The sequence below is a fragment of the Helianthus annuus genome, chromosome 5 (genome assembly GCF_002127325.2).
Source record: "Helianthus annuus cultivar XRQ/B chromosome 5, HanXRQr2.0-SUNRISE, whole genome shotgun sequence".
NCBI lineage: Eukaryota > Viridiplantae > Streptophyta > Magnoliopsida > Asterales > Asteraceae > Helianthus > Helianthus annuus.
This window is the reverse complement of record NC_035437.2, coordinates 166,890,184-166,910,352: the sequence shown is the minus strand read 5'-3', so window position 1 is coordinate 166,910,352 and position 20,169 is coordinate 166,890,184. Positions and strand designations below refer to the sequence as shown.

At 35.8% G+C, this 20,169-nt stretch overlaps 1 protein-coding gene across 1 annotated transcript; it reads left to right on the top strand.

Moving 5' to 3' along the window:
* Positions 1–8,481: 8,481 nt before the first annotated feature.
* On the top strand, positions 8,482–15,381 carry LOC110941885 (formin-like protein 20). The gene is made up of 12 exons (XM_035990056.1): positions 8,482–8,777; positions 9,764–9,890; positions 9,970–10,041; positions 10,199–10,297; positions 10,531–10,572; positions 10,670–10,750; positions 10,819–10,869; positions 10,949–11,030; positions 11,164–11,258; positions 13,603–13,674; positions 13,759–13,875; positions 15,196–15,381. The coding sequence occupies exons 1-12, from the start codon at positions 8,653–8,655 to the stop codon at positions 15,379–15,381; spliced, it is 1,149 nt and encodes a 382-aa protein (XP_035845949.1). The 5' UTR covers positions 8,482–8,652.
* The last annotated feature ends 4,788 nt before the right edge of the window (positions 15,382–20,169 follow it).

Sequence of the window (20,169 nt, the reverse complement as noted above, 5' to 3'; positions counted from 1 at the left end):
ACTGCTCGTTTATCATGTTTTGGTGAAACTGAACGACGTTGAGGGTGAATCTTTTCAGGTGGTGCCTTTTCAACAAATTTATCCTTTGGAGCATTTGGGCAATTTTTAATGATATGCCCAAACTCCCCACATTTAAAGCATGTTCTCCTTTCCACAAACTTAGGAGAATTCGATTGAACAACAGATGTCGAACCCGTGGAGCCTGAGGTACTTGCCTTTTCATCACACCCGTTTGTATGTTGAGTGTAATTGTTATCACTGTTACGTTTTAAGATCGTGACTTGTTGTACAAAATCGGTGTTTGATTTGTTCTCAAAAGTCTCAATCTTATCAGTACCCTTTGATGACACGAATTTGACATCTTTCGCTTTCTTTTGAAAACGAGCTCCTTTTGTTTCAGATTTCATTTGAGAGACATTAGGCTTTTGAGCTCGCCTTTCATTTGAGAGACATTAGGCTTTTGAGCTCGCCTTTCTGGTTGTTTACCCTTAGAAGCAATAGGTTGTTGTTTTGTTGGTGGTTTTTGATTTCCAAATTGTTTTCTAATTTCAGCCTTAGGAACTGGATCACATTGAGTTACAACAACTCCTGGGAGTGTTTTTCCCAAGAACTTGTTGGTGTTATCTTCAAAAACTTTATCAATCAAAGATGGATTGACATTTTTAATTGGAAAATCATGGTCTGAATAGATTCTTGAATCACCAACCAAAGTGTACAACACATTACTGCTCTTAAGGGTAGACACAGACGTCTTGTCAACCTTGACAGGATCTATCACTTGTTTGACGATTGACGGAACAGCAGGAGCATCAGGATCACAAAGAATGTGATTCTCAAGTGGAATTTCTACTCCTTTCATCTTGTCAAGTGATTTATCCTGATCACTAACATCCAATTCCGATTCATCATCCGATGACTCATAGTCCTCGATAATTGGAGGACTTTGTTTCATGGATGTTGAGGTTTCTTGTTGCTTAGAGGATGTGTTTGAAGAACTGTCCGGTTTGAACCCTAGGCCAGTAGAAAATTCCTCAAAATCAAGAGGCACACTGGGTTCATACCGTGGCATATCCTCTTCATCAGGCATTTTGGTATAATTATGCCTCAAAGGGGGCGGACATTTCTTATATCCTATGCCTTTCTAATTTCCCTTCAGTTGTTGAACATCGATGATGTGATCAAGCACAAATCGGGAGTTAGAATAACTCTCCAATTTTTGCTTGATAGCATCATGCTCGCATTTGGCAATGGCTAGTTTCTTTTTGGTTTCTCAACAATATTTATATACTCATTTATACTCACTTGTTTATGGTAAACCACTTTGTTCACTTCGGACACGCTTTTCTTTAATGTTTCGATTACGGATTTAAATTCCTTTTCGTTCCGAGTTAAAGCCATATTTGCCTCTTTGCATTTAGATAGTTCAATAACCAAATTTTGATTATGACTATGAAGCTTTTCTGACTCAAGCTTCATATCTGCACATGATTTACAAACAATAGGAGCAGGAGTTTCAGTATTTACCTGACTCGAAGAGGCTGAGACATTTGCCATAAAGGCAGTTTGAAAAGAAAAAAGATCCATCTTCAGAAAAGAACTTCTCCATTTCCCTAGATGCAGCAGCAGCCTTCTTGATCAGAACTGATTTCTGACATTTTAACTCCTCAGCTTCATTTAACAAGTCTTCAACATCAGAACTTGCTTCCCCCTTCACATCAGACTCAGATTCAGAGTGATTATCCCCAGAAATAGAACCTTCTTCATCAGAACTCCCAGAATAACCAGAACTGTCGTCACTTTCTGAAAACTCTTCCTTATGAACATGCTTAATGTGATTGATGATCTTTGCATAACATGGTGTTCCTCCTCCTTGATCACCTTCCCCAAACTGTACAGACCAGTCACATCCTTCATCAGCTTGAACAGTCAAAGCCCGATTGGGATTTGATGGTCCAGACTGGCTCTGATTGTTGTTGACTGCTACAATCCTCCTGTCACGATTCTCTTGCTGGGCATTCACATTTGAAGTACTCGTCTGGTTTCTGAATGGGTTATGATTGCCTTGTTTTGTTGGTCTGGTGCACTCACGTTTGAAATGCCCCTTCTCGCCACAATTGAAACATGTGACAACATTTATATCAAACCCATACTTCGTATCCCTTTTGCCTTCCAACGAAGTTCTTCCAGTTCGAGCCATGAAGTCTTTCGCCCTTCTAACTGCACTAGCAAAAGCCCATTTGATATCCATTAATTCCATCTCATCCTTGTCGATCTGTTGATAATCTTCATTGGTCATATTGATGTTTCCAATTTGACCTGCCACCAACCCACAATAAGCACTGACCATTGTATTAATGATTTCCATATGCTCCTTTGCTACTTCAATGCTAACTTGTGAGAGGTTTGAAGTATCGACTCTGATCGTGTTAGGGTTGAGGGGTGGAGGATTGTTGGCATAATGAGCTTGTTGTTGTGGTTGTGACTGTGGTGTGGGTATTGACTGTGAAAGATAGGTGCTTTGATCAAACTGTGGTTGAGCAGTGGTAACTTGAGGTGTAGGAATGGTTTGTGAAAGATAAGCACTTTGATCCCACTGTGGTTGTGCTTGATTGAACTGTTGAAACGGAGAAGAGTTTGTATTGGATACAAACGCCGTTTGAAGCTTCGGTTGTTGAACGGAACTAGAACTAGCTGAAGGACCAAAACCAGGCAAATACATTTCTGTATTTTGAGGAGGTGCAGCTGCAATTCTTTTAGCCTTCCAAATTTCTTCTTCATTCTTGTGTTCTAACTTCTGAATGAATTCATAGAGACTGGCATTGGCTGCATCCAGTGCACCCGTATGTTTCAGAAGCTCAATGAATGGACTCCACTTAGGAGGTAGAGCATCAGCAAACCGTGCAATCATTTCCTGATGGGTAGCATTAACATTGTAAGAACTCATTTCACTAATCAAATGATAGAAACGTGAAGTCATATCATTTAGGGTTTCATTTTCCAAGAACTGAAATGATTCAAACTCTTTCTTTAACAGATCATGGCGAGTCTTCCTAGACGCTGCATTCCCTTCTCCTCTCGCCACCAATGCATCCCATAGGCTTTTCGTGGTCTTACAATACCCAAATTGATGATAGATTTCTTTGTGAAGCGCTTGTGTAAGTATGGCAAACGCCTTTTTCTCCAAGTCATAAGCTTTCTTATCATCCTCAAGCATATTAGCATAACCTGCTGAAGTTGATGCTGTTGTTTCGAGGGCAGGGTTGACCGCATTAATGAAACACGTCCAAAGTTCGGTGCTTTGCCCTTGAACATAGGTATGGAAACGTCCCTTCCATGATGGATAATCATTCATATGATTTAGCTTTGGCGGGCGATTGTTGCTACCCGTCTCACTCTCGCTCAACAAGAGATTTTGAATACTTTGGTTTTGATTTGATACCAAGGCCCATTGACTTGCACTTATGGACGGTTGTTGTTGAGGTATGGAGTTTGCAAAGTAAGAGGCCATAGATGTCTGATTTGAACTTTGACCTGGTCGTGGGTCCGTACTCCAGTCCCATGGACTTGTGCAACTCATGTTTGATGTATACTAACAGAATACCTGAACAAACACTTGAAAACACAATTTTATAATGAACTTGCAAACCTTCTGTTGAAAAATGACAACTTTCACGACGAAACACTTTCTACGAAACAGAATGTTGTTTTGATGAAACGACTGATGACGAAACAGATTTTGTTTGATGAAACAGATTTCTGATTCGTCAAAGGGACCTTTGGCGAAACAAACTTTGATTCGTCGAAGGGACCTTTGGCGAAATGCTTTTGATTCGTCGAAGGGATCTTTGGCGAAATACTTTTCTGTTTCGTCGAAGAGACCTTTGGCGAAATGCTTTACTGTTTCGTTGACTTCTGTTTCGTTGACTGTTCGATTCGTCGAGAGCTGATTCGTCAAAAAGGTTGTCAGGGGTTGGTAAAAGTAGGTGATTTGTTTATACGCAGTCTGTCAACTCACACGACTTTCAACCATGCTTTTTACCAACTTAAAAGTATGGTGGATAATAGAGTATACTACCACAATTTTCAAAGTAAGATAACCTTATCAGTTGGATTAAAAAGGTGATTTTGTCAAGAACACTTTGAATACTTTATGAAGATATGAAGAACACAAGAACAACCTGTGAACTTTGTAATTTCCGAACACAAATTTTTGTCTAAAACTTTCAACAAAAACCAACAGTTTGCATGAGAACACTCAAACAAGCATGGTTTTCGGTAAAACTCTTAACAAACAAACAACATCCACCTTTTTTTAAAGCCCTTTTTCCAGAAAATACTTAGTTTTTAAGAACAAATTTCTGTGAAAAACACACAAACACTTGACAACCAACCGAACTATGTTTGATTTTAAACAAGGATAAGAGCCACTGCTCTGATACCACTTGTAGGTCCCGAAATCGGAGGATCGATTTTCACTACCAAAGCCTTGTTTATAGCAAACAAAGTTAAGTGTGCGGAATCCACTTAACTAAACAAATCAAACATAGAACAAAGTATCACACAATGGTTAACCAAAGAAACACACTCGTTTGATTAACTAGATGAGAACAAACTGATACAAACACAGTTTACAGACTTGCAGGGTATTCTCTCATCTCTATCTTCTAACTGTGACAGAATGTGCCTATTTATAGCAGCTGGACTAAGGTTATCGACGAATCACAAGATGGGCCGACGAAACAAAAATAAGCCCAAACCTCAGCCCAACAGTTGACGAATCACATGTGATTCGCCGATGACTTTGACGAAACAGAAACAACATGTCAAAGGTCTGTTTCGTCGACATGTGTTCGACGAAACAGACCTGTTTCGTCGAAGGCTGCAAAAACTAATCTGTTTGCTGCAAACAGACAGCAAACAGAATGGCACAAACACACTTACATAATGGACAGATATACCCTTATCATGCAACATGCATAGTTTTACGATCATTACATAACAACGGAGACAAATAAGTCAGACACAAGCGGATATGAGGATATCCGACTTGGACGACTGCGAATACAGACTCGATAACTGATAAAAGACCGTACAAAATACAACATAACGTACAAGACTAGTAACAGACACAAAAATGCATCAACATGTTCGCTTTAAAGATAATTTGGTACTTTATTTAGATAACCCGCTTGTAATTTTAGTCTTCTAAGTTATATACTATAAGTACTTGTACATGTGATTTGATACTTTATTAGTAATTATTGTTTATATCCAAATAATATATTTTATCTTAACAAATATATATGATTAGGGTAAAATGAAAATTTCTACAAGTTGTGAGAACTTAGAGAACTCGGCCTTACAAAAAGTTTTTTGAATTTTTTACAGGGGTTAGAGACTTAGGGCGTTAAACTTTTTGATTTTGGATTCAAGTGGTTAAAACCACTAAAACATAGGGACTAAAAAGTAATTTGCTATTAATTAAATTTGAAATTATACGTTTGATCTCTAACTATATTAAATAATATTATACTTATTATATTATTTGATACATTTATATTTGTTATAGATAATTATTAATTAAATTTGGATTTATACGTTTATCTCTAACTATATTAATTAATATTATATTATATTTTGTGTATAAAAATTAATATGCAATATTACTATTAAAAGGGAGGAGGCACCAGAGAGTGACACGTGTACAAAAAGATTTTCGTTTATTAGTATAGGAAGACTTTTATTTATTTTATTTCCTTAACAATTAAACTAGGAAACCCATTTTCACCTTGTTTATGCATCATTTCTCTTTCATTTCTCATTATTTACATCCACGAATACAATCGACATCTGTTCCACAATAAGGGATTCAAGTTCGAGTGCTACTCTCTGGGCCATCTATCTTTATCCTTTGTCGCATTCGCCAAATTTATTTGTGTTCGTTTGTGTTCGTGAACCGTTCGCGAACACGCTCATTTCCTTAATGAACGAACACGAACATAAAATCTCGTTCGGTAAGTGTTCATGAACCGTTCGTGAACACATTTATTTTCTTAACGAACGAACACGAACAAGGCCTTGTTCGTGTTCGTTCGGTTCGTTTATAGCCCTAAAAGTGTGTGTGAGAGAGAGTCAAAGAGAAATGGGTATATTTATATTTGATCTTATTTTTTTTATTTATATTATAAATAATGAAGTAAAAAGACTAAATTACCCTTAAGTGAGTAGACTTAACTGAAAATTTTAACCTAGTTAGTGCTAAAGGACGAAAGATGTATTGAGTTTTTCAAATAAAGGATTGTGACTGTAATTATTGAAGTTAAAGGCTATCTATTGCAATCTGATACAAATATAAAGGACGAAAAGTGTAATTTACCCTATAGGTTTTTCAGTGGCGGCGGCGGCGGAGCTTGAGCCTATGGTGCGGCGGGTTGATGGTGCCTTCAACAATGTTGTTTGCCGGAGTTGAAGCTGTAGAACAGGTTTTTTCTTTTCCGCTTTTTTTTTTTTGATTTTGGTTTTTGGGTTTTTCTGGTTTGAGGTTGGATTTGCTGGGATGGATTGTAGATGATGAGCAAAGTGTTTTCTGGTTTGAGGTTGGATTTGCTGGGATGGATTGTAGATGAAGAGCAAAGTGTTTTCAAAGATCAGAAACACTACTCTGATACCATGTTGACTTTATTCGAGAAAAACTTGTATTGATTGTTGTGTGTTTTACAAAGAAGCAAAGAAGACTATTTATATGCATATACAATGACTCAAACAAGGAAACACACTAAATGATTGGAGCTGGAAAACAGGCTGTCGATGATTATCAAGGCTAAGATTGGGGGATGATGATTGATCTGATCCTAGAATAATGCCTTCACAATCCTTTCCTTTTTAACATGGAATACCTAATATTTTAGGTCTAATCACGTATTAAGGATATATTATATACAAAACATTAGTTAAATCAACCTATAACAACCACATAATGCCGTATTAGAAATTTAATCACATAATAAAGTATAAACAGTCAAGTTCTTATTATTGAATGTGTAATCACGTAATAAGCATAATTGTAATAACATCAATTATAACAAATCATATTGAATGTGTAATAAAGTAATGGATTTATATAGAATGTGTAATCACGTAATGGTTTATGTTGAATGTGTAATCACGTAATAGATATTCAAAATCACATAGTTATGTGCTGGATATTAAAAATCACCTAATGGACCAATGGTTATTTAAAACCCTGTAAGTTTTTTAAGAAAACTATAGCAATAGACTACTCGAATTAGATTGAAATGTTCGTTAATACGGTGTATTTTTTTTAAATATTAACGTATGAAAATGTTATAGCCATTTGAAAATCAAGGGCGAAGTTGTTTACTTGAGAAAAGATTAAATTACCCTTACGGCCAATTACACTTGTCCTCCTCTCCTTATCGCATACACTTCGTACAAAAGTCGTGTCTTGCACAAGATCTAGCCTCTATATACATATATCTAAAACAAAGTTATATCTGCAATATAAATACGTCGTGGTGGCCTCGATTGTGTGGCATCATATAAGTGTGTGGTGTAAGATCCCACCGATTTTTGTGTTTTCCTTTATAGTCATTCTTGAGATCCATAAGCATATCCTATATCCTGGGTCAAGCGCATTAGTTTCTTGTTGGAGTATATGGCGTCCGAGGAACAAATGTATTTTTCCGAGAAAGAAAATATAAATACGTGGCGGTGTAATTAAATGAATAAATATTTATTTTCTACTTTTACTTAGAAATAAAATAAAATTAATAACTGATTTAACAGACCAATGAGCCAGCATTATTTTAGGAGCTAGATTTTGAAACTAAAATTTCAAACGGCTAGAAATAAAAAGTCCTAAATCTAAGATTTCCATTGTAATGCAGAATTCCAAGAATCAATTCCATTCCATAACCCTTTTTACTTTCTCAAATCATCAAAATTCATGTATGATTGTATCAATCATCATTATGATTTCCCGTAAAACCCTAACAATGTTGATCGATGTCACTTATTCCCCCCAACCTAAATCATTATACGCACCTCGATCATTGTAATAAAAACCCTGATTTTGATTCGATTTGGTCTGAATTGAACGTTTCTTGATCTGTTCATTAAATTGGTGTAATTTGATACCCTAATTTGAATAATTATTGGTAGATTGATTTTCATTGAATGGCCCTGTTCAGACGCTTCCTTCACCGTAAGCGGCGTGATCGCCACCATGAAAACTCCGATTGGGTTCTTGGTGCGTAAAAAACCGTGTGATTAATTATTTAAGTATTATTATTATTGCACAAGTTGTATATGATATGATATAATATGATATATTTATTTTATATATGATGATTATGATTGTTCGTTATAGCAGTGGATGCCCCTTCTACTCCTGCACCACCATCACCAGCTCACAACAACAACGACGACAAAAATAACAATAATAATAACAGTAATAGTAATAATAATAATAATAATAACAATAACAATAATAATAACAATAATAATAATATTAATAATAATAATGATGATAATAATAATAATAATAATGCATCAACATCATTGGCTGGAAGGGATGGATGTGAACCCCCAAGTCCACCGCGACCGCCACCAACACCGCCACCGTCACCACCTATGGAGAAGGATGGGGGACCCGTGGCAGGAACATATAGCTTTAAGCCATTGAATTGGGAAAAGGTAAATAAGGCATTAGAAGGAAGCTTGTGGGAGGAATTGCTAATACATGGACAACCTCAAAGGTATTGTACTTTGTACACCATCACTAATTTGGTTTGTAAACTTAGAAGGGGTGGCGTAGACGCCAGTGACGAAGCTTGAAAATTTCTCCCGGGGGGTCGGAAGTCACCAGACCTAAAAGTATATACCTAAATTTTATTTTTTGTATAAAACCGGGGGTCGAAAACGTATATACCTAAAAAAATTTATACGAAACGTACATACATAACACTACTGAGCAAAAAGTTCGGGGGGTCGGGCGCCCCTCCCGGCCCCTTCAATGCTTCGCCCATGGTAGACGCGCTGTGGTAAGCGCCTAAGTCATCTAGCTGTGGTCTCAGGTGCTAATCCATTTAGTATAGGAGAATGGAACTGCTACGACCTTGGTTTAAAAAAAATGAGAAGCCCATAAAAGCGACAAGGTCCTAAAACTGTGGCGCTAAGTGCTCAACGCACCGCATTTTGTTCTCGAGGCGCAACTAATTATATAAATTTTTATATATTTCATATGGGTTTTTAACATCATTTACACAATATTTAGAGATAAGTAAGTGTTATATATGTTTTAATATGGAAATTCAATGCATGTACAACCTGAAAAGCACAAAAATATGGGAAATACATGAGGAGCATGCCTCAGGGTAAGTTTTAAGTTTTTTGCCAAGAAAACGCGCCTCATGTGCGTTTTTTGAAAAAAAAAGTGTTATGCTACCAAAAGCGCAGGGGCTTGAGCTTTGTTGCTCCTAGACGTACCAAAGGCGCTTTTTTAAACCAAGGCTGCGGCAAGGGACACTTGTAAAACATTGGTTGATTGGAAATTTTTAAAAGTTAAAGAGTATTTTGTCAAACTCATTGGTCACGATGGTCATTTTGGTGATTTTCACAGAAAAATAAAAGCTTGCTTATAAATTCTGTCATTACATAGTCTTCTTTTGCAGAAATGTTGGACGCCACCTAACTTATATACATTCTAACTAAAAACAATATTATAACCTACATTGAATTCTAGGACGCCACCAGAAATTGATGTATCAGAACTTCAGCAACTTTTCTCTAACAGCCCCCCAAAGATAGCTAATTCTAAAGAGGCAGATAAGAGAAAAACTTCTAGTTCAATGCATGAAAAAGTCCAACTGGTAATGTAATATGTAATAAAAGAAATATACTTATTATTAAAAACGCGTGCTAACTATGAAAATCTACTTATTATTGTAGATTGATAAGTTGAGAGCAAATAACATAGAAATCATGCTTACAGAGGTTAATTTACCTCTTCCTCTTATTGTGGTAAGTGTAGATATCATGTTCTAACTGGCTTCTTAATTTTGCACCTGCAAATGCACCGATTTTTTATAAATCGAGTGAAGTATTTTATACTTTCACTTGGAGATGCACCCATTTTTATAAAATGGTATATTTTTAAATAAAAGATTTGAATATGCAGGAAGCAGTTTTCGCTATGGATGACACGGTCTTATATGTTGATCAAATCGAAAATCTTCTAAAATTATTCCCGACGAAAGAAGAGACTGAGATACTAAAGGTGAATTAACCTGTAATTTATTAGATGCATGATGCATTTTTTCCGCATTCTCACCGATCCACATAACCAGCTAACCATTTGAGTTACTTATTTTAAAAACTGACGTGGTAATCCTACGGACACTTTTATCGACAATGCATTGCAGATGGTCTTTTATATTTTAGATATATTTGTTTGGTAAATGAGTTTATTATTCCATGTATCTATTGATCTTATGCGTTGTGACTGTTCAGAGTTACAAAGGTGATCAGGATAAACTGGGCCAATGCGAACAGGTGAGTATCTGTATCAAGATAATAAAATTTATGATGTGTCAATTTTGTTTATCTTTTTTAAATCCATTTATTATATTATTAGTGAATAATCTTGCAGTATTTCCTGGAGCTAATGAAGGTGCCGCGTATGGAGTCAAAGTTAAATGCTTTGATGTTCACATTTCAATTTGATTCTCAGGTTTGTGGTTACTACATATTTTGATTTTTGTTCATTCTATGGTCATCTCACTTCAGCCATTCTTTCAGCTTGCAGAGTTGAAGAATAACCTAAACACCGTAAACTCTGCATGTGATGAGGTGCTCCTAGAGTCCTAGTTTATATCTAATGTTTTTATTTTTATTTTTACAAAACATAGTTCTGTTGTTGATTTATTAGGTCAGGAAGTCTGTGAAATTGAAGGAAATCATGAAGCGGATTTTATATTTGGGGAATGCATTAAATCAAGGAACCGCTAGAGGTAATAACATTACTAAACCCATGTTAAGAAAAAGAAAGATTGCAAAATGGGCTGGTTGGATTACGGGTCAACACAGGTTCGGGCCTTTGGGTGAATGTTTGCCCTATACAATATTCAGATTTCCCATTTGCAGGTGCTGCAATTGGTTTCAAGTTGGATAGCCTTATGAAACTGACCGATATACGTGCATCAGACAGCGGCCTGACCTTTATGCATTATCTCTGCAAGGTATGATCACATCTTATATACATGCTCTTGTTAAGAACAACTACACCAACTCATCCAAATATCCAGTGCCAATGCCAAATGGATCGACGCCCTAGTCACATACATACGATGCACCCAAACCAAAACTGTTGCCAAAATCACCAACCTACTAGTTAACCAGTGTTAATTGGTGAAATACTAAGGTGCTGTTTGTTTTTTTAGAGATAAAACGTCTGCAGTCTGCGGACCACATCTGCAGACATCTGCAGCGGAAGAGGTGGACCAAACCTATGCAGTCTGCAGACTTAAACGTCTGCGCGTGGTCTGCGTGGGGTACACATAAGAGGTTCTGAAGTGCTTTTCATAAAAACAAACACCCCCTAAATGAATATTATTGAGTGGTTAAGTTAGAATATATAGAGATCATAACAAAACCCTAGATACCTAAAGTGGGACGGCTCACGCTGATAAACCCTAATCTGATAATACTATCTAATACTCCCCTGTAGTCAGAGCAGACGAAACCAGAAGCTTCCGACGGTGTTTTAATGTGGTTGTGCTCCGATACCAAAACAAATTGTAAATATTGTTTGTATTTGATTGTGTTGAAGATTAGGGTCACATAGGTGAATTTATATAGACCACCATATTACATGTTTAGTCCCTAACCTATCACTAATAATATTTGTCTAATAAACCATAGTATGATAATACTATCTAATACCCCCCCCCCCCCCCCACACACACACAGTCGGAGCGGGATGAAACTAGAAGCTTAGACTAGGAAAACAAAAACATAAAAAGTAATAAGATAAACATGCTTAGATCAACTCAGAAATCCGAACTTTTGCCAACTTATCCATATTCTGTTTAATTTTGCCATCCATAGTCTTCAGTGATAGATCCCGTATGGTGGGGTAGAAATCTACCTAACTAGCAATGTAGTGACGGACCGTAGTCCTGCAAGTGGCGTAGGACCGAAGTCCAATGAGCGGCGGACTGAAGTAGGCGACAATAGGAGGGACCGTAGACCAATAAACAATGGATTGAAGTCGGCAGCAATAGAAAAAACAAAAGAGCGGTGGTGGCGTAGCAGCAAGGAGCGGCTTGAGGAATACGATGGGTGAGTGGCATGACGGCTAAGATGGTGTCGTAGCATCATCAAAATAGTTGTTTTTGTCAGCTTTGGAGAAAATCTGAAAACCCGTGAGCTAAAACGAGGCAGAACCGAAAAACTGGTTGAAACAAAAAACCGACTTGCCAGAAAGGTGCGACCCTTAATTCCGACCAATTCCCCGAAAATCCGGTGGTAAATGGACGGTCGACGCGCCCACATGCGCCGGTCAAAGGCGGCGCATGGCGGCAGCCTTCCCAATAACATTAAAAAAAAAACTTCACGGTGGAGCCAAAATTTGAACTTGAGACCTTTACATTACATTGAGATGGTTTTCCACTCCACCAACAACACCCCTTTTGCATAATAAATGAATGCATATATTAAATATATACTTTAGTATATATAAAAGCTTATAAAAACCTTTCGGGCCCTCTGAAAATTTGGGCCTCGAGCGACATCACGGGTTGGCCGGCCCAAGAGCCGGCCCAATGACGAAGGTATGCTAATTGCAAGGTGTCGGATCTGATGCTGGCGCTGGTGAGAAGCAAATATGTCTCGAAGAAAGATTTAGGCATTGTGGCTTGGATCTTGTACTGATAATGAAGCTTTATTTGAACGTGAAATTGCCGCCGTGCTTAGGGTTTGAACTCGGTGGTGACTGCTGGGGTTTGTTTTATTTGTTTTTTTGTGGTCACGTGACGGAGAAGAAGTTAACCAGAACCATGTTAATTAGTGAAATAGTGAATGAATATTCTTGAGTGGTTAAGTTACCATATATAGAGATCATAACAAAACTCTAGATACCTAAAATGTGGCATGTATCACTGGCATTTTCCGGTTTACGTCGTAGGTATATCAGTCATGTTGGGTTGGCAGATTAAACCGTTGAACCCGAAAACGACCCATATATTTATTTGTATGAACCATCTACCCTAACCCTGGCACGCTTAATTTTGTGTAACCCAAACCCAATCTTTTTAACCCATTTATCTAAACGAGTAAAACGGGTTGGTGGATTGTAATGAATGGGCTAAAAGGGTGGTTGGTGGATTGACCTGTATGGGTTGACCGTGTTTAATTGACTAGTTTAAACAGGTGAACCTGAACACAAGTGTTGTATTCGTTTCATGTCAAGAATTGTCACCCCTTTCATACTTAATCAGCATTTTAGGGTCCACACTCAAAAATAATATTGAATCCAAATGTATCTTAATTGATAACCCGTTTTACATTTTCCCCTTTGTACAGCTTCTTGCCAACAAATCACCAGATCTTTTAGATTTCCATGAAGATTTAGTTAGCCTAGAAGCTGCAACAAAGGTTTGATTTTTAAACTTTTTTTGCATAACTTTTATCATTGATGTTTTCCGTAGATTGCTCATAAAAGGCTTAATTAACTTGCAGATACATTTGAAAAATGTAGCAGAACAAATGCTAGCGGTTTCCTGTGGACTGAAAACAGCCAAGCAAGAACTAGATGCATCTGCCAATGATGGCCCCGTATCTACAGGTTTTCACTTGGTAGGTAAACCTTAAGTGTCTTATAGTATTTCATGAGAGATGTTTTGTTTTCACTAAGATTTAGAGGTGGATAGTAACGGGTTCAGGTTGAAGCAGGTCATATTTTTAGTACGGGTCAATGTTGATGGGGCTGCATCCGGTTGCTCCCCTATCACTTTTTGTCCATTTTTTTTATACATAATTAATCTGTTAGTTATGATTACAAAAACAATATTATTACAAGAATAATCTGAGTCTTCGAGTAAAACCAAATATTGTTTTAGTTAAAATTGACCTGCTTCACTCCTGACACTTTTAACTATCAACTTCAAGCTGTGTTCTAAAGGCGTTAAGCAAGAGTTAAGGGGTCAAATGTCGATCGATGTGTGTTTGTGTGTGTGTATAGGATGAGGTTAATTTTAGAAGAGATTTTTAGTGCGAGAAGAAACCTAAATCATTAAATCTTTATTAGTCATATATTTGTAAAGTTTTTTACTTTTTACAACCATATGTGTATGTTATATACATAAAAACACATTAAATTAGTTTTTTCGTATGTTTTTCAATATTTAGTTTTTTCCTACACATGTTAGATAATGTTAGATAATGGGTAGGTAATATTCCTACACATAACTTGAACATTTGTAGGTTGTAGAAATAAACAATTTTTTTTTCGTATTCTTTTTGAAATTCTAGATAGACGATAAACATAATATTTCAACAATTTTCTTGTATTTTAAAAGTTTTTATATTGAAAAAAATAAATTATTTATTTTCTTCTCACTCTTCTCGCATTTATTTGTCTTCTGAATGGAACCTTCTCCTATATATATATATATATTCAAGTTGTTTAAATTATTAGTTGCTAATAAAAAATTTTGTGGGAAGCTAAAGCTTGGGTGGTTGGTTTGTGGGATGCATAAGCAGTCCAATTTAAGAACACTGATTCTAAGTTTAGGCTTATAAATTCTGATTAAGGTTTTCTCATATTGTTAGACATTGAACAAGTTCATTAGCCATGCTGAAGTGGAAGTGGCAAGTGTTACAAATTTCTTTACCGTCGTGGTAAATCTCAATAAATTTTACTCTTGATTTAGGACAAATTGGACATAAAAGGAACATACTTATATTCAAAATCTATTTCATTTTAGGGGACATACTTTCAATCGGCTTAACCCTTAACGGGTAACAGGGCCCTTATTCTATTATAAGATCATAAAATTGGCTCTTAAATGTTAATTTTGAAAGTATGTAGCCTAAAGCAGGAATCGAATGAAACTAAGTATGTAGCGTTATATTGTATGAATGTAACCTTTTGGATTATTTCATTTAATTGTTTAGGGTAAAAGTGCTGATGGGTTGGCCCTGTATTTTGGTGAAGACCCTGCCCGTTGCCCTTTCGAACAAGGTAACTTGCATATAGTTATTTCGAACAAGGGTAAAAGTACTGATGGGTTGGCCCTGTATGAATTAGTCAATTCAAGTGTTACTTTATCTCTTACAAGTCAAATGAGAAAAAAAGATTAAAAGTAAAGGCTCAAATTAGTATAAAGTGTCTTTTTTTTTACTCATATGACCTCTTAAATCATTTTATTGAAATAATATGATATTTGTAGTCATGTTTGACCAAGTAAGTAGTATAAATTTTTTGGACCAAAAGTATTTCGGGATGAAATCACACAATCTACCCGCCTGTTTCAATTTGGGGTGTTATGGGATGTGTTTACCGGTTGGGTGGTTGAACCGAACATGAAACAACTCAAACATCGTGTCACATGAGTTTCATGGGTTGACACGAAGACAACTCATTTAACCCAAAATTCTATTATTTTTTTTCTTTTTATTTTTTGCATATTAATACTTTAAAACTATAAATTAACAACCAAATATAAAAATTTATATTGAATAGTTACATCAGTTCTCCTTTACTATATAAATCTTTGCATAAAAGACTGCAAATCCACCAAGTTGACCCGAACACGCCCTTAGTTTCAATCCATGCCAAATCGCTCACTTTTTTTTACCCGAACTCGTTTTACAGCCTAACCCAATCTCGGTACCATTTGCGTTATGTTCGTTTATTGGTTGTGCAGCTACTCAGACACTTTTCGATTTTGTGAGAGAATTTCAAAAATGTCATAAGGAGAACCTTGAACAAGATGAACTCAAAAGAAAAGAAAGCGAAGAAGGAGATGGAAATGTTGTGTCACCAACACCACCTCCACAACCACTATTAGCTCATGTAGAGAATAAAAGTATGGAAACATGCTCACCACCATTGGCAGTAAGGGATGAAAGCACGACAACATCTGTATCACCACCAGCTCCGCCTCCCGCATTTCAATCACTTGATGAAGCTTCTACAATTGAAAAAGCTAAACGCGATGGTTTGGTAGTTCCTTCACCTCCGCAAATGTATGAAGCACCACAACAACCACCATTTGGTGGTCATGAACCAACACCTGCTCAACTTCCTGGAGCACCTGGAGAGCACTTGGACCTTTAGTTGGCCCTCCACCTCCACCTGGTCAACTAGGTGGTTTGCCTGGGTAGCGTGTGAGAAGAACTGCAAAGACAAAGGTAGCCATCATTCTTCTTAGGCCTCTATAATTTGTGGTTTCATTCTTCTTTTGTAAGAATCTTGCTAGTCAATGTCATTTCTTCTAACTACTAATGTGCTATTGAATTCTAGTCCGCCAGAACTTGATGTATAAGAACTTGATGCACCTTATCTAATGCAGCCCCCAAAATAGCTGCTTCTAAAGAGGCTGAGAAGAAAATGGCTTCTGTATTTAAACCCAAAAAAGGTGCACTTTGTAACGCAATTTAAAGTGAGTATCTCATCTTTTAAATCACCATTTTTGTTACTTCTTTTTATTTGTATGTGATTTAGTTCCGTTTTTAGTTTATAAGGTCCGGAAATACGTCAAATCAAAGGAAGTTATGAAGAGGATTTTATATCTGGGGAATACAGTGAATCAAGGAACTGCTGGAGGTAATCATTGATGTGTCTTAAATAACACATATATTCTATGCACATTTCTCTGTACTTTAGACTGTTTTTATTACATATCTGATAAGAATCGATACATAATCACATTTACCTTGGATTTGTAGGTTTTGATGAAGAAATGAAGAAAGATGGAAGAAACATGGATCGGGATTGAAGAAATTAAGAACATGGAGAAAGCAGAGACAATGCACACCATATTGTGCCTGAATACAGTTAGCATGTTCCTAAAATTTCATATCTTGCTCGTCAAGTTAAAAGACCAGTCCACCAATGCACCATCGGGACATGGGTACGACCCGTACCTTAAGAGTATGGCTTGTACTGAGGTTGCCTAACTTCGTCTATTTAAGCACGGTGACGGCCAAACTTGGGAGGAGCGCAATTTGGAGGTTGAGAAAGACGTTTGGGAGTAGAGAAGAAGATCCAGAGGTCTAGAGACTTGGAGATTGAAGATCCAACCATTCGGTTTGCATTAACCGCGTACGACGTGGTTAACTTTCATTTTCAGTTTCTATATCATCCATGTATTCATCCAGATCCGTGTTTGATTTGTTTTACATTACTATGCTAGGCAAAACTTAATTAGCCATTTACATTACTATGCTAGGCTAAACTTCTTTAGCCATTTAGGGTAGGGTGATTCTTGTTTTAGTTGGACTTAAACATTGGTTTTTGTTTATGATTATGTGATTTTAGTAAAGTTGGTTATTTTGATCTGATGATGTGTATGATTGCCTGTTATTGTTGGTTTTAGATCTTATTTGTGTGGTATTGTTGATCTTTCTATGAAGTTATTCATGTTAGATTCAACATGCATCATCTTTAGGTTATAAAGGGGCACTTATAATTATCTGAGTCTTGACACCTTAATCGGTGAAGACAAATCGGTAACATAATTGGTAAAACTTGTGAGTTATTCATGTGAAGGATCAGGAAGCTAATTATGGTTTTCTACTTGTTGATCTTGTACAAATTGTAATATGCGAGACGTTGATACAAAAGAACCCAACTTAGAAATCCTAAATCATAAGTGATAATAACTAAGACTTGCTTTATAGATTAAGGTTTTAGTGTATGTCTATAATACTGATTCTATGTTTGTGGGATTTAACCTTAACGGGCTCTAATCCATACTAGCACTTCACACATTGTTTTGATCTTCATTATAAATCTTTAAACACTTTTCATAAGTAGAACCAATTAAAAATAGTTAATCCAAATAAGATGAGTTAATGTCTAAATGGATAATTTTCTAATCTGATTTCTCAAAATCCATAATCCGTGCTTATTTTTGTTTCTTGTTTGCGATCGTTAGTTTCTTTACAAATTACTACTTTATCTCGGTTAGATATTGACAGGCGATTAAGGAGCCACTGTTTTTTGAGGATCGTTACTTGGTTCTTGCCAATACTATACTATTGCATGTACAACAGGTACAACAAGCCCTAACACTTCAGGTTATTTGTTTTTCATAATGTAAAAGAAAGTTGAATCGGTCTTGCTATCAAGCTGACATTATCCAGTTTGTTATTCATACTAAATCAACACTTTCGTGTCTGCACTCTCATAAGAATTACCGAAGTCCATGTAATTACATTTAAAGTGAATGGAATTATCTGAATCATTTCTAATAATGGAGAACACACAATATATACAGGAAATATTTAATACTGTCCTAGAGACAATACGTTGTTCGAGCATACCATGAAACAAGATTAGATCCAAGATAGATGGCAAATCCCCCCTGTGGATCGACAGTTATCAAGAGAGCCAGCCCAGTCTGCATCAGAAAAGGCAAGCATCAGTGAAGCCAAAATAAGAGGTGCTTTGAAGATACCAAAAATTCCTTTTTACCACAAACCAATGATTTTCTGTGGCGGAGTACATAAGCTAACAAACTTTGTTAACTGCAAAGGTGATGTCTGGTCGAGAAAGAGTGAGGCATTGTGGTGCCTCAAATGTTTGTCTATATTTGACCAGATCATCAAATTGAGGACTATCGCCAAAGAGCCAACTGTGACTTGGTTTTGACTTAGAGTCTACTGGTTTCGACCTAGAGAGACCGCCTTTATGAATAATTTTAGAGACGTATTTTTTATGTGAGAGAAGTAAATCTGGATCTTCGGAAACCACCTCGATGCCTAGAAAATATAAAATCCGGCACATGTCTTGGATGCATTTAATAATCTTTTGATTATTAAATGTAATAAATCTATTGATTTGTTAAAATGAAAATGATGGACCTTTTTTAGAAAACTATTAGATAAATATAATGGGGATTAATATAAAGCTAGTTTTTTTAGGTCGTGCGTTGCGGCGAGACCAAGCAAATGATAATGTAAAACAAATGTGATTTAAAACATGTTGTTTAGAAAGCCAAAACATTAGGACGGCTAAGTTTTTATCATCGTATCGTTTTATAATACCAAATAAATACTTTATTTAGAGTACAACTTCGTTTCTAACAAAACTTATAACAGAATATCGGGGAAAAAATCAAGCACAACTACGTACTTAAGTTTTTAGAAAAAAGTTATAAACGTAAATTATTAAAGAAGTATCAAATTTATCGATAAATTAAAATGTTTTAAAAAAAGAAAAAAAGAATTATTAAAAAAATGGTATAGGAAATATATGGTTCTAAAAAAGGGAAAAATTAAAAATATGTTATTAAAAGTAAATATAATAATAAACTATTATAATATATTAAATAAAAGAAAAATAAAAAACTATATATTGTTATAAAAATAAAGTTACCATTCATCGTCCTTGGTCAACAGATACCAAATAAATACTTTATTTAGAGTACAACTTTGTTTTTATCAAAACTTACAATAGAATGTCAGGGAAAACATCAAACACAACTACGTATTTAAATTTTTAGAAAAAAGTTATAAATGTAAATTATTAAAAAAGTATCAAATTAATCGATAAATTAATATATGTTCTAAAAAAAGAAAAAAAGAATTAATAAAAAATGGTATAGCAAATATATGGTTTTAAAAAAGGGGAAAAATAAAAAATATGTTATTAAAAGTAAATATAATAATAAACTATTATAATATATTAAATAAAAGAAAAACGAAAAACTATATATTATTATAAAAATAAAGTTACTATTTATCGTTCTTAGTCAACAATATTTATATAATGGTGTTACATAGTATGAGATTCTCAAACCCAAGGGCGGACCTAGGTAGAGGTGTGGGGGGCGGACACCTCTTGAAAATTTGGTTAAACCCCTCGTTCGCACCCCCTCGATCGCACCACTTGAAAATTTGGTTAAACCCCTCGTTCGCACC

Bases quoted from the DNA above. Each gene is read 5' to 3' on its own strand.
- LOC110941885 (XM_035990056.1), top strand. From the start codon at position 8,653: ATGGAGAAGGATGGGGGACCCGTGGCAGGAACATATAGCTTTAAGCCA. The intron at 8,778-9,763 runs GTATTGTACTTT...ATTGAATTCTAG, and splicing joins ATACATGGACAACCTCAAAG to GACGCCACCAGAAATTGATG. The intron at 10,042-10,198 runs GTAAGTGTAGAT...TTGAATATGCAG, and splicing joins TACCTCTTCCTCTTATTGTG to GAAGCAGTTTTCGCTATGGA.